The 14291-nt window shown below is 32.1% G+C and overlaps 1 protein-coding gene across 1 annotated transcript; it reads right to left on the reverse strand.

Moving 5' to 3' along the window:
• Window positions 1-254: 254 nt before the first annotated feature.
• Window positions 255-2009, reverse strand: LOC135139917 (uncharacterized). The gene has a single exon (XM_064070283.1). The coding sequence runs from the start codon at window positions 2007-2009 to the stop codon at window positions 255-257; it is 1755 nt and encodes a 584-aa protein (XP_063926353.1).
• Window positions 2010-14291: the final 12282 nt, after the last annotated feature.

The raw sequence follows: 14291 nt of genomic DNA on the forward strand, positions 1-14291 counted from the left end.
AAACATAACGACTTCGATATTCCTTGTATGCTATTTTTTAGATCTCTGGAAAATTTGGCACGCAACTTTTGGTTATTTTTTCTGCTATTCGTGTCATTCGAGTGTAGGATATTGATGTGAATTCACTTTTTTGTCACTGAATTTTGAAGACCAATTCCAAACAGATCCTTTTTCGGTTACAGTTTCCAGTGTTTATATTCTGGTTTACAGTTTCAATTTTGAAAAAAATGAAAACTTTATATTTAAATTGCCAATCAGAAATAACCAAAATCCCTTCTTTTAAGCCCCTTTTCGAGAATCTTGCCCTGCCTCAGCTGCTCCCGGATATCTTCAGTCACTTGTTCCTCCCGCTGCACCGTAGCAAGCATTCGACTATAAAACGCCGACCTGTCCAATTTAATCCTTTGCAACCTCTCCACCAGCTCCGGATACACCCTGCAACAATGCTTAATGTCCTTCTTCTCCAACCTGTACACCTCCGACACCTCCAGCGCCACCACCGAGCCCAAAAAGTGCACTTGCGCTCCCTCCACATACGAATCATTCTTCCCGAAATGCGACCCATCCTCCACATGGTGTATTTCACGTCCCGAAGGCAAACACACCCCACAAGTCCCATACTTAATGAAGTACGTGCCTTCGTCGTTCGCGTCCTCCGTCCGCAGCACCACGTCCCCCGCCAGGTAAATCTCGTACTGAAGCTGCCCCAGAATACACCCGATCACCGACTTCGATAACCCCTGGAACATGTTCACCCGAGCTATCAAGTTCCGCCTGCTGTAAAGAAGAGCTTCCATTCGAAGATGTTCAGACAAATAGCTGAAGATCTTTTCTTTTGAGAAGAACTTCCTCTGGTATTTGCACTCGTAGTACTTGAGGGCGCGTTTCTGGAGATCCCGCGGGAACTGTTTCAATCTCATAAAGTCCTCCAGACCGAAGTAAATCTCATCGAACTTGGTTTCGGACACCTTGTGGGTCCCCAGGAGCTGGACGACGTGGGCGATGGTGTACACGTAGACGAACATCCCCGTGAAGAGGATCAACGAGAAGATGAATCTCTCGAAGCTGTTTTGGACGTAGTGGTCGTCGGGGACGCAGCCGTAGGAGAAGGCCGCCACCACGGCGAAGTGGACGAGGTACAACCACATGGAGTGCCAGTAGGGGAGGTCTTCTTTGAACTCGAAGGCTATGTGGCCTTGGAAAGAGGCGTTTCTGCCGTAATTGTACTGGTGCAACCAGGAGCGGTGCAGAGGGAGGTCGTACATGCACTTGCCCAAATTCACTAACCCCACGACGCAGGTCCACTCGTGGAGGAACACCCCGACGATGATCGCAAACGCACACACAGTCCTCACGGTGCTGTGTACTCTCAGCTGCATCAAGTACAGCTCCACGTCGATGAAGAACGTCTTCATTCTAGCCAACCGCAACTTGTGCAGCTGGAATATGAACAACTTCACCTTGGGCGACAGCGGTAAAATATAGAACAGAAAGACGTTCAAAATTGGGATTCCGTCGAAGAGGCAGTACGTCTTGAGGTAGTGCTTGACTATGCTTGCGGGTTCTAGAACAACCGTCCCGACTTTCTCGATAGTGTAGCCAAAAGCGAAGCGCATGCAGTAGTCAGCGAAGAGCACCAGGTTGAGGGATAGGAGCACGGAGTCCGACAGCGGCGTCGTGCGGGGGCCTGTCTTGTAGAACGAAGGGCCGCTGAAAGTACCGATGTAGGCTTCAGAGAGTAGGAGTAGCACCCAGGCGATGCACGCCACGACGTTCTCAATCATGCTGAACTTGCTGAAGGGATGGATGATTCTTTTATATCTGGGGTTTTGTGTGTGGCGTTCGCGTTCCTTGCGGATTGAGGCAGAGCTTGGGAAGTAGCGGCGACTGCGGAAGTTCGAACAGATGGACAACTTTGTATCATGTAGTGTGTTCAGTCGTGTCTTGTAGGCGGTGGGAACTTTAATATGGGGTTTGAAGAGGGCGCACGCGTGTTCTTTGACGTTCATTTTGACAAGTGCTAGGAGAGAAGTGTCGGGTAGACATATGTTGAGGTGACGCGATTTGAAGGTGTGGAGGTTTCTAATAACAAGAACTTTTGAAGGACATTAATTTTTCAACATTTTCCAGTAGTACCCTGAATGAAGTACCCTGTAGGTACTATAACATCTTGTCCATCCGTACCAACAATTTGATGACGTTTTCTTAAAACTTTTCTAAGCAAATGCTACTTAAATTTTGTAAAATAACATGCTTCTGCGGTTATTTTTTACCTGATACATCGAGATTTTTGAAAAAAAAAGGTGAAATTTAATTTAGAACTATAAAACCGGCTACTTTGGAATCTTGTTAAAGATGGTAAATCGATAATCAAGCTTTTTTGTTTATCCGCTCCAAAAAGTTAATTATTATCTTAGAATTTTGTTGGATAAATGCTGTCTAAAATGTACGATACACTAGGTTTTTCGTCTTTTTTCTCTCTTTTTTAATTTCCTTTTTGTTGTAGCCTTTGTTTGTTTGTCAGTTTTTTTCAAGTTTTTTGTCGCCTTTTTTGACGCCTCTTTTGTTTGACTCCCCTTTTTGGATGAATTTTTTCACTATGACCTCTCATCGACTTTTTCAATTTTTCGGTTTACAGATCTCTATATTTTTCTGTTTCTCGATTTCTCGATCTTCGATCTCCCGATTTTTTGAGTTTTGGATTTCTCACTTTTTCGATAAGTATTTCGATTTTTCGGTTTTTAAATTCAAAAACTGGGAAGTCGAAACTTCCCAGTTTTTGAATTTATCAAAATTTCGGTTTTCCATTTTTCAAAATTTCGATTTTTCTTGATTTTTCGACTTTTCGATTTTTCAATTTTTCATGTTTTCGATTTCTTGACTTTTCGATTCATGGATTTCTCGATTTCTCGAATTTTTGTGTCCCAATTTTTCGATTTTTCAATTTTTTGTGTTTACAATTTTTTGATTTTTTGATTTTCGGATGTTTCAATTTTTGACTATCTAAATTTTTTATTTCGATTTTTTGTTCTCTTCATTTCTGAATATTTTTCTATTTCTCGATTTCCTAATTTTCGATCTCTCAATTTTTCAATATTTCGATATTTCGATTTTTCGGTTTCTTGATTTCTCGACTTTTCGAGTTATCACTCTCTCGCTTTCCTGAATTTTTGACTTTCCAGTTTTTCGATTTATCAAAATTTCGGTTTTCCAATTTTTCAAATAATCCATTTTTCTCCAGTTTTTCGATTTTTCTTTCTATTTCTTGATTTTTCGATTTCCGGGTTTTTCAGTTTTTGAATATCTAAATTTTTTAATATTCGATTTCCCAACATTGCGATTTTTCAATTTTTCGGTTTATAGATCGTTCGATTTCTCGATTTTTCGTTCTCTTAATTTCTGGATCGCTATATTTTTCTGTTTTTCGAATTCTTGTTATTCGATCTCTCGATTTTTTGAGTTTTGGATTTCTCAATTTTTCAATATTTCGATTTCTCGGTTTTTCGTCTTTTCGATTTCTCGACTTTTCTGAATTTTCGACTTTCCAGTTTTTGGATTTATCAAAATTTCGGTTCTTCCATTTTTGAAAATTTCGATTTTTCTTGATTTTTCTTGATTTTTCGACTTTTCGATTTTTTAATTTTTCATGTTTTCGATTTCTTGACTTTTCGATTTACGGATTTCTCGATTTCTCGAATTTTTGTGTCCCCATTTTTCGATTTTTCAATTTTTTGTGGTTTCAATTTCTGGATTTTTTGATTTTCGGATTTTTCAATTTTCGACTATCTAAATTTTTTAATTTTCGATTTTTCCACATTGCGATTTTTCAATTTTTCGGTTTATACATCGTTCGATTCCTCGATTTTTCGTTCTCTTATTTTCTGGATCTCTATATTTTTCTGTTTCGCGATCTTCGATCTCTCGATTTTTTGAGTTTTGGATTTCTCAATTTTTCTTCGATATTTCGATTTCTCGCTTTTTCAATTTCTCGAGTTTTCCAGTTTTCGCCCTTTCGATTTCCTGAATTTTCGACTTTCCAGTTTTTGGATTTATCAAAATTTCGATTTCTCAATTTTTCATGTTTTCGATTTTTTAACTTTTCGATTTATGGATTTCTCGGTTTCTCGAATTTTTGTCTCCCAATTTTTCGATTTTTAAATTTTTTGTGGTTTCAATTTCTCGATTTTTTGATTTTCGGATTTTTCAATTTTTGACTATCTAAATTTTTTAATTTTCGATTTTTCCACATTGCGATTTTTCAATTTTTCGGTTTATACATCGTTCGATTCCTCGATTTTTCGTTCTCTTATTTTCTGGATCTCTATATTTTTCTGTTTCTCGATCTTCGATCTCTCGATTTTTTGAGTTTTGGATTTCTCAATTTTTCTTCGATATTTCGATTTCTCGCTATTTCAATTTCTCGAGTTTTCCAGTTTTCGCCCTTTCGATTTCCTGAATTTTCGACTTTCCAGTTTTTGGATTTATCAAAATTTCGATTTCTCAATTTTTCATGTTTTCGATTTCTTGACTTTTCGATTTATGGATTTCTCGGTTTCTCGAATTTTTGTCTCCCAATTTTTCGATTTTTCAATTTTTTGTGGTTTCAATTTCTGGATTTTTTGATTTTCGGATTTTTCAATTTTTGACTGTCTAAATTTTTTAATTTTCGATTTTTCCACATTGCGATTTTTCAATTTTTCGGCTTATACATCGTTCGATTCCTCGATTTTTCGTTCTCTTATTTTCTGGATCTCTATATTTTTCTGTTTCTCGATCTTCGATCTCTCGATTTTTTGAGTTTTGGATTTCTCAATTTTTCTTCGATATTTCAATTTCTCGCTTTTTCGATTTCTCGAGTTTTCCAGTTTCCGAATTTTTGACTTTCCAGTTTTTGGATTTATCAAAATTTCGGTTTTTCCATTTTTCAAATTTTCGATTTTTCTTGATTTTTCTTGATTTTTCGACTTTTCGATTTCTCAATTTTTCATGTTTCAATTTCTTGACTTTTCCATTCATGGCTTTCTCGATTTCTCGAATTTTGTGTCCCAATTTTTCGATTTTTCAATTTTTTGCGTTTTGCATTTCTTGATTTTTTGATTTTCGGATTTTTCAATTTTTGACTATCTAAATTTTTTAATTCGATTTTTTGTTCTCTTCATTTCTGAATCTCTATACTTTTCTATTTCTCGATTTCCTAATTTTCGATTTTTCGATTTTTCATTTTCTTGATTTCTCGACTTTTCGAGTTGTCACTCTCTCGATTTTCTGAATTTTTGACTTTCCAGTTTTTCGATTTAACAAAATTTAGATTTTCCAATTTTTCAAATTATCCATTTTTCTCTAGTTTTTCGATTTTTTTTTCTATTCCTTGATATTTCTAAATTTTTTAATATTCGATTTCCCAACATTGCGATTTTTCAATTTTTCGGTTTATAGATTGCTAGATTTGTCGATTTTTCGTTGTCTGAATTTCTGGATCTCTATGTTTTTCTATTTCTCGATTTCTTGATTTTGTTCGATCTCTCCATTTTTTGAGTTTTGGATTTCCCAATTTTTCGATATTTCGATTTCTCGATTTTTCGGTTTCTCGATTTCTCGACTTTTCGAGTTTTCGCCCTGTCGATTTCCTTAATTTTCGATTTAACAAAATTTAGGTTTTCCAATTATCAAATTTTCCATTTTTCTTTAATTTTTTAGTTTTTCGACTTTCCGATTTTTCGATTTCTCAGTTTTTTATGTTTTCGATTTCTTCATTCCCCATTTGTTTGGATTTTTCGATTTTTAAATTTTTAGATACACATTTAAGTTTTTTGAATATTCGATACTGCGATTTTTCAATTTTTCCAATTTTTTTACTTTTCCCGATTTCTATATTTTTCTATTTCTGATTTTCCATTTTTGGATATCTCAATTGCCCGAGTTTTCGATTTTTCGACTTTCCAGATTTTCGATTTCTTAATGTTTCCGTTTTCCAATTTTATTAAATTTTGCATATTTCAATTTCCCGATTTCTCGACTTTTCCATTTTTCGATTTTTGGTCTTTCGGCCTTTCGATTTCTCTAATTTTCATGTCTCAATTTTTCGATTTTTCAATTTTTCGTGTTTTCGATCCCTAGATTTTTCAAATTCCCAATTTCTCGGCTTTTCAATGGTTAGATATTTAATTTTTTTGACTTTTCGATATTGCGATTTTCCAATTTCTCGAGTCTTTGGTTTTTAAATTTCTCTATTTCTCAATTTTTCCACTTTTCACCCTCTCTCAATTTGAATTTTTCGGTTCTTCGTTTTTTTGATTTTCCAAGATTTGTTTTTTTTTAGTATTTTTTGTCATAACCTTTTAGTCTCTTTTTCCTGTCGCATTTTTTTTTTGTTTTTTTTTGGTCACTTTTCATGTCCTTTTTTTTGTTCCCTTTGTATTGACTCTCTTTTTTACCTGTTCTTCGTTTTTTAGCTTTTTGTTGCTTTAATTTTTGTTGTCTTTTTTTGACCTTTTATCACCTTTTTCGTTATTTTTTTTTGTTAATTTTTTTGGTTTTTAAACGATATGTTAAAATTTTTTTGTTTTTTTTTTGCGCGTTTTTTTCCTTTTTCTATAGTCCATATGTTCTGTCGGTTTTTTTTACTTTTTTTTTTCATTTTTTTAAATTTCCTTTTTGATCAATTTTTTTCATCCTTTGTTATGGGCTTTTTTGGCTTCTTTTCCTTATAGCCTTTTTTCTTACGTTTTTACCACCTTTTTTGCACTTTTTGTTACGTTTTTTTGAATTTCTTGTCCTATTTTTTGACTCTTCTTTCTCGATTTTTCGTTCTCTTAATTTCTGGATCTCTATATATTTCTGTTTTTTGTTTTCCTGTTCTTCGATCTCGCGATTTTCCAGTTTTTGGATTTATCAAAATTTCGGTTTTTCCATTTTTCAAAATTTCGATTTTTCTTGAATTTTCGACTTTTCGATTTTTCAATTTTTCATGTTTGGATTTCTTGACTTTTCAATTCATGGATTTCTCGATTTCTCGAATTTTTGTGTCCCAATTTTTCGTTTTTTCAAATTTTTGCGTTTTGAATTTCTTGATTTTTTGATTTTCGAATTTTTCAATTTTTGACTATCTAAATTTTTTAATTCGATTTTTTGTTCTCTTCATTTCTGAATCTATATTTTTCTATTTCTCGATTTCCTAATTTTCGATATCTCAATTTTTCAATATTTCAATTTTTCGATTTTTGAGTTGTCACTCTCTCGATTTCCTGAATTTTTGACTTTGCAGTTTTTCGATTTATCAAAATTTCGGTTTTCCAAATTTTCAAATGATCCATTTTTCTCCAGTTTTTCAATTTTTCTTTATAATATTTCTTGATTTTTCGATTTCTGGATTTTTCAGTTTTTGAATGTCAAAATTTTTTAATATTCGTTTTCCCAACATTGCGATTTTTCAATTTTTCGATTTATAGATTGCTCGATTTCTCGATTTTTCGTTCTCTGAATTTCTGGATCTCTATTTTTCTGTTTCTCGATTTCTTGATTTTCTTCAATCTCTCCATTTTTTGAGTTTTGAATTTCCCAATTTCTCGATATTTCGATTTCTGTATTTTTCGATTTCTCGATTTGTCGACTTTTCGAGTTTTCGCTCTCTCGATTTCCTTAATTTTCGATTTAACAAAATTTCGGTTTTCCAATTTTTCAAATTTTCCATTTTTCTTTAATTTCTTAGTTTTTCGACTTTCCGATTTTTCGATTTCTCAGTTTTTCATGTTTTCGTTTTCTTCATTCCCCATTATTTTGGATTTCTCGATTTTTAAATTTTTAGATACATATTTAAGTTTTTTGAATATTCGACATTGCGATTTTTCAATTTTTCTGGATCTCTATATTTTTGTGTTTCTCGATTTTTTGAGTTTTAGATTTCTCACTTTTTCGATAAGTATTTCGATTTTTCGGTTTTTCGACTTTTCCAGTTTTCGCTCTTTCGATTTCCTGAATTTTCGACTTTCCAGTTTTTGGATTTATCAAAATTTTGGTTTTTCCATTTTTCAAATTTTCGATTTTTCTTGATTTTTCGACTTTTCGATTTTTCAATTTTTCATGTTTTCGATTTCTTGACTTTTCGATTCATGAATTTCTCGATTTCTCGAATTTTTGTTTCCCAATTTTTCGATTTTTCAATTTTTTGTTTTCTATTTCTTGATTTTTTGATTTCCGGATTTTTCAATTTTTGGCTATTTAAATTTTTTAATTTTTGATTTTCCAACACTGCAATTTTTCAATTTTTCGATTTATAGGTTGCTGGATTTTTGTTTTTTTTTTGTTCTCTTCATTTCTGATTCTCTATATTTTTCTATTTTTCGATTTCGTAATTTTCGATCTCTTGATTTTTTGAGTTTTAGATTTCTCAATTTTTCAATACATAAGTATTTCGATTTTTCGGGTTCTCGATTTCTCGACTTTTCGAGTTGTCACTCTCTCGATTTCCTGAACTTTTGACTTTCAGGTTCTTCGATTTATCAAAATTTCGGTTTTTCAGTTTTCCAAATTATCCATTTTTCTTAAGTACCAACATTGCGATTTTTCAATTTTTCGGTTTATAGGTGGCTGGATTTTTCTTTGTCCTCTTCATTTCTGAATCTCTATTATTTTTCTATTTCTCGATTTCCTAATTTTCGATTTCCCGACTTTTCGAGTTGTCGAATTTTTGACTTTCCAGTTCTTCGGTTTTTCAAAATTTCGATTTTCCAGTTTTTCAAATTATCCATTTTTCTTCAGTACCAACATAGCGATTTTTCAATTTTTCGGTTTATAGATTGCTCGATTTCTCGTTCTCTGAAATTCTGGATCTCTATTTTTCTGTTTCTCGATTTCTTGTTTTTGTTCGATCTCTCCATTTTTTGAGTTTTGGATTTCCCAATTTTTCGATATTTCGAATTCTCGATTTTTCGGTTTCTCGATTTTTCGACTTTTCGAGTTTTCGATTTTCCAATTTTTCGAATTTTTCATTTTATATTTAAATTCTTAATTTTTCGACTTTTCGATTTTTCGATTTCTTAGTTTTTCATGTTTTCGATTTCTTGATTCCCCATTTTTTTGGATTTCTCGATTTTTAAATTTTTAGATACATATTTAAGTTTTTTGAATTTTCGATATTGCGATTTTTCAATTTTTCGGTTTATAGGTTGCTGGATTTTTGTTTTTTCTTTGTTCTCTTCATTTCTGAATCTCTATATTTTTCTATTTCTCGATTTCCTAATTTTCGATTTCCCGACTTTTCGAGTTGTCACTCTCTCCATTTCCTGAATTTTTGACTTTCCAGTTCTTCGGTTTATCAAAATTTCGGTTTTCCAGTTTTTCAAATTATCCGTTTTTCTTCAGTACCAACATTGCGATTTTTCAATTTTTCGGTTTATAGATTGCTCGATTTCTCGATTTTTCGTTCTATGAATTTCTGGATCTTTATTTTTCTGTTTCTCGATTTCTTGATTTTCTTCGATCTCTCCATTTTTTGAGTTTTGGATTTCCCAATTTTTCGATATTTCGATTTCTCGATTTTTCGGTTTCTCGAATTTTTGAGTTTTCGATTTTCCAATTTTTCAAATTTTTGCATTTTTCTTTAATTTCTTTATTTTTCAACTTTCCGATTTTTCGATTTCTCAGTTTTTCATGTTTTCGATTTCTTGATTCTCCATTTTTTTGGATTTCTCGATTTTTAAATTTTTAGATACATATTTAAGTTTTTTGAATTTCCGATATTGCGATTTTTCAATTTCCCAATTTTTTTTTAACTTTTCCCGATTTATATATTTTTCTATTTCTGATTTTCTCCATTTTTGGATATCTCAATTACCCGAGTTTTCGATTTTTGGACATTTCGCTTTTTCGATTTACGAATTTCTTAATTTTTCGGCTTTTATTTCCTGGTTTTCCAATTTTTGATTTGTCCATTTTTCGCCTTTCCAGCTTTTCGATATCCACAGTTTTCGATTTCATAGTGTTTCTGTTTTTCAATTTTACTAAAATTTTCGGTATTTCAATTTCTCGATTTCTCGACTTTCCATTTTTCGATTTTTGGTCTTTCGGGTTTTCGATTTCTCCAACTTTCGTGCCCCCCGGTATTTCAATTGTTAAATATTTCACTTTTTTGATTTTTCGATATTGCCATTTTCCGGTTTCTAGATTTCTCAGTTTTTCGATCTCTTAATTTCCCAGTTTCTCAATCTCTTGATTTCTCGATTTCTATATTTCTCTATTTCTCAATTTTTCCACTTTTCAACTTCTCTCGATTTCGATTTTTCTTTTCTTCGTTTTTACTTCCCGAGCGTAAGCAAAGGAAGTATTGTAATCGAGTCCGTCGGCCGACTCTCTACTTTTACGTTTTCTCGATCTTTCATGACCCCTAGAAGACGAAGAAATAGGTCTCCCATTTCCGTCTGTCTGTCCGTCCGTCTGTCCGTCCGTCTGTCCGTCCGTCTGTCCGTCTGTTGTCCCGGATTTTATTAGACAGATAATCTCCGAAAGTACTCGACCGATTGTTGTGAAATTTTGTACTTATATTAAGAATATCATGTAGATGGTAAAACGCTAACCAAAATTTGTCTAATCATCCCCACCACTAATGCGATGACGTCACTTCAAAATTGTACATAGTAAATGGGTTTTCAATTGTATAAAATAACATAGTCCTACACATGTAGTTTACAACTCTGAATCGACTTTTCACCCGAAACGTCCAGATTTTTGGAAAAAAAATCAAAATTATAAAACAACATTTTGAAATTTAATTTTTAATCTGCTAACCAGAATGCTTTGAAATGTTGCAGTTGTTTTAAGGAGTCATTTAAGCATCATAAATCTTTAGTCAAAAAATATTTGCTTATCCCCTCCAAAAACTTGATGACGTCAGCTCAAAAGTTTGTGGAATAAATCATATCTAAAATGTACAAAATATGATGAGTCTGTACTTGTGATCTATCACTCCATTCATATTTTTTGGATTTGCATATACAGGGTGACTCAAAAAAATTAATGAATGCGTAAATATATTTTATTGATTTAATCAGGAACTACAAAACCGAATGCTTTGAAATCTTGCAGATGTTTTAAGGTTATAAAGAGCATAATAAATGTTTAGTCAAAATATATTTGCTTATCCCCTCCAAAAAATTAATGACGTCAGCTCGAAAGTTTGCCGAATAAATCCTATCTAAACTGTAAAAATATGATGAGTCTGTACTTGTAATTTATCACTCCATTCATATTTTTTGGATTTGCATATACAGGGTGACTCAAAAAAATTAATGAATGCGTAAATATATTTTATTGATTTAATCAGGAACTACAAAACCGAATGCTTTGAAATCTTGCAGATGTTTTAAGGTTATAAAGAGCATAATAAATGTTTAGTCAAAATATATTTGCTTATCCCCTCCAAAAAATTGATGACGTCAGCTCGAAAGTTTGCCGAATAAATCCTATCTAAACTGTACAAAATATGATGAGTCTGTACTTGTGATTTATCACTCCATTGATTTTTTTTGGATTTGCATATACAGGGTGACTCAAAAAAATTAATGAATGCGTAAATTTATTTTATTGATTTACTCAGGAACTACAAAACCGAATTCTTTGAAATCCACTGCGAAAAAAAAACATAATAAGCATGCAGTCGTCACGTTTCCGACAGCGAGGGAAGTACTGTCTAAACTCTTTAGACCAATTTTTTCGATTTTCCAAGATTTGATTTTTTTCAGTTTTTTGCTTTTTTAGCGTCTTTAGTATTTTTTTTATGTTATTTTAGTCGCTTTGTTATAACCTTCTTGTTTCTTTTTTTGTTGCGTTTTTAACCTCTTTTTGTTGCTTTGTTGCCTTTTTACCGTTTTCAGACTTTTTTGATTTTCCTTTTTGTTGTTTTTCCTGTTACATTTTTTTTGCCTTTTTTGTCGCTTTTCATGTCCTTTTTCTTTTGTTCTCTTTGTATTGACTCTCTTTTTTACCGGTTCTTCGTTTTTTAGCTTTTTTTTTTGCTTTAGTTTTTGTTGTTCTTTTTTGGCCTTTTATCACCTTTTTCGTTTTTTTTTGCTAATTTTTTTGGTTTTTAGTCGCTGTGTTACAATTTTTTTTTTTTTTGGCGCATTTTGTGTCCCTTTTTCTATGGTCCATATGGTCTGTCGTTCTTTTTTTGACTTTTTTCCTTTTTTTTACTTCCTTTTTTGACTGATTTTTTCATCTTTTGCTATGGGCTTTTTCGTCTTTTTTTCATTATAGCCTTTTTATTACTTTTTTATCACCTTTTTTTGCACTTTTTGTTACGTTTTTTTTTTAATTTCTTGTCCTATTTTTTGACTCTTCTTTTCTGATGACTTTTTTTGGCTCTTTTTTTACGCGCCTTTTTCTTGTGACCTTTTTTATCTTTTTTTTTGTTTTTTGTTTAATCGCTTTGTTTTAGAATTTTTATTCCATTATTCCTATTGGTCCCTTTGTTGCCGCATTTTTTTTGTCTTTTTCTTGTCGCCCTTTTATTTGTCACTTTTTCTTGTTGCCTTTTTTGGTACGTTTATTTTTTTTTATCCCTTGTTCTCTTGGTTTCCACGCTGTTTTCGATCTTTTTTTCGTCTTTTTTACTCTTTTTTTGAGACAGTTTTTACCTTCTTTTTGCACCTTTTTTGTGGCTTTTTTTAGCGCCTTTTTCTTATGACCTTATTTGTGAATGTTTTTATCACTTTTTTGACTATTTTTTCCCTTTTTGTTGTCTTTTTCTTGTCGCCTTTATTTTTCCCCTTTTTTTTCCTTACCTTCTTTTGTTTTTGTCACTTTTCTTAACTCATTGACATATTTATGACGATTGATTTTCTTGTCTTTTTCTTGTTCCTTACATGCTGACGTTCTTTTTTTTGACTTTTTTTGTTTTTTAAAATCCTGTTTTTGTTGAACTTTTTCGTTCTTTTCTAATGGCCTTTTTTATCACTTATATTTTGTCACTTTTTTGTAGGTTTTTGTAATTTTTTTCACACAGTCTTTTATTTGCTACAAAAACGTCTACAAAAAGGGACATTGTTAGGTATTTTTTTTGCGCTTTTTAAGCGGCTTTATCTTATGACTTTCTTTGTAACTTTTTTGTAGTTTTTGGTCGCTTTTGTTGTTTTCTTTTAATCGACTTGTCTGTTTTTTTGGCCCCCTTTTTTGTACTCTTTTTTTTTGTCACTTTTTTGGCACCTTATTTTTGACGCTTTTGTTTTTGTCGCCATTTTCTTTAACGCTCTTTTTTTATTTTTTTTATTACCTTTTTTATGGCGCATTAATTTTCTTTTTTTTTGGTTTTTTATTTTCTTTGCTTTGACAAAATGCCTTTTTTGCCCCTTTTTGTTTTTTTACATTCCTTTTTTAGTTACATTTTTTTTTCCACTTTTTAATCGGCTTTTTTCTCGCGCTTTTCTTATAGCTTTCTTTGTCATTATTTTGTCACATTGTATTTGTTCATTTTTTGTTGTTTTTTGTCTTGTCTTTTTGTTTTGTTTTTTCCGCGTGTTAGGCCTATTGAAGGCGTTTTTTTTTTGGATTTTTTGTCGCGTTTGGTGCTTTTTTTGATTTTTTGATTTCCCATTTTGATTCAATGTTTTCGTCTTTTTTGTGGCCTTTGTTTGCCGCCTTTTTTCTATGACCTTCTCTGCCTTTTTTTCACTTTTTTGTAGCATTGTTTTATTTTTTTGACACTTCTTTGTCTTTTTTACACCTTTATTGACACTTCTGTTGTCGCTATGAAGAGTGTTTTGAATTATTTCACATGATGTAAAATTACGATTTCATAATTCGTCAACATTTTCAGTTGATGACCTATAAACAATATAGATTTAAGGTGATGTTGATTTGAGTTTTCCTCTTATTTTTAGGTGATGAAGACGCTTTTCAAGTTTTTGGCACATATCACCCTGTATACTGCTTTATATCAATTATAATACGAATTAAGTTTGCTAAATTTTAATATTTCAACCCACTCTCGCCGCTGAATCTGAATATACTACATGATGTAAAAAGAAACTGAAGATGCCATTCGAATACAATAGTTTATTACCTTAACTTATAAACCTCAGAATCAAGTTTTATAAATTATATAAAAATTTGGATTTGCTAGATTGTGCTTTCAAAATGAGGTAAGTTCTGTCTACATAATTTTAGACAATTTTATAAGATTCATGATGCACTTTAAGAAAAACTTGAGACATAAAAATAGTAGCTTCAGGTTCTTGTTCCATGCGCTTTTAGTATTTTTGAATGTTTTTGTTGTGCAAAATCGGCCCCTTGCGGTTCTC

Source organism: Zophobas morio, unplaced genomic scaffold, assembly GCF_036711695.1.
Source record: "Zophobas morio isolate AGI-343-1 ecotype UQ-CSIRO unplaced genomic scaffold, CSIRO_AGI_Zmor_V1 ptg000038l, whole genome shotgun sequence".
Lineage (NCBI taxonomy): Eukaryota > Metazoa > Arthropoda > Insecta > Coleoptera > Tenebrionidae > Zophobas > Zophobas morio.

Excerpts from the sequence above, each read along its gene's own strand:
- LOC135139917 (XM_064070283.1), bottom strand. The coding sequence starts at position 2,009 with ATGAACGTCAAAGAACACGCGTGCGCCCTCTTCAAACCCCATATTAAA.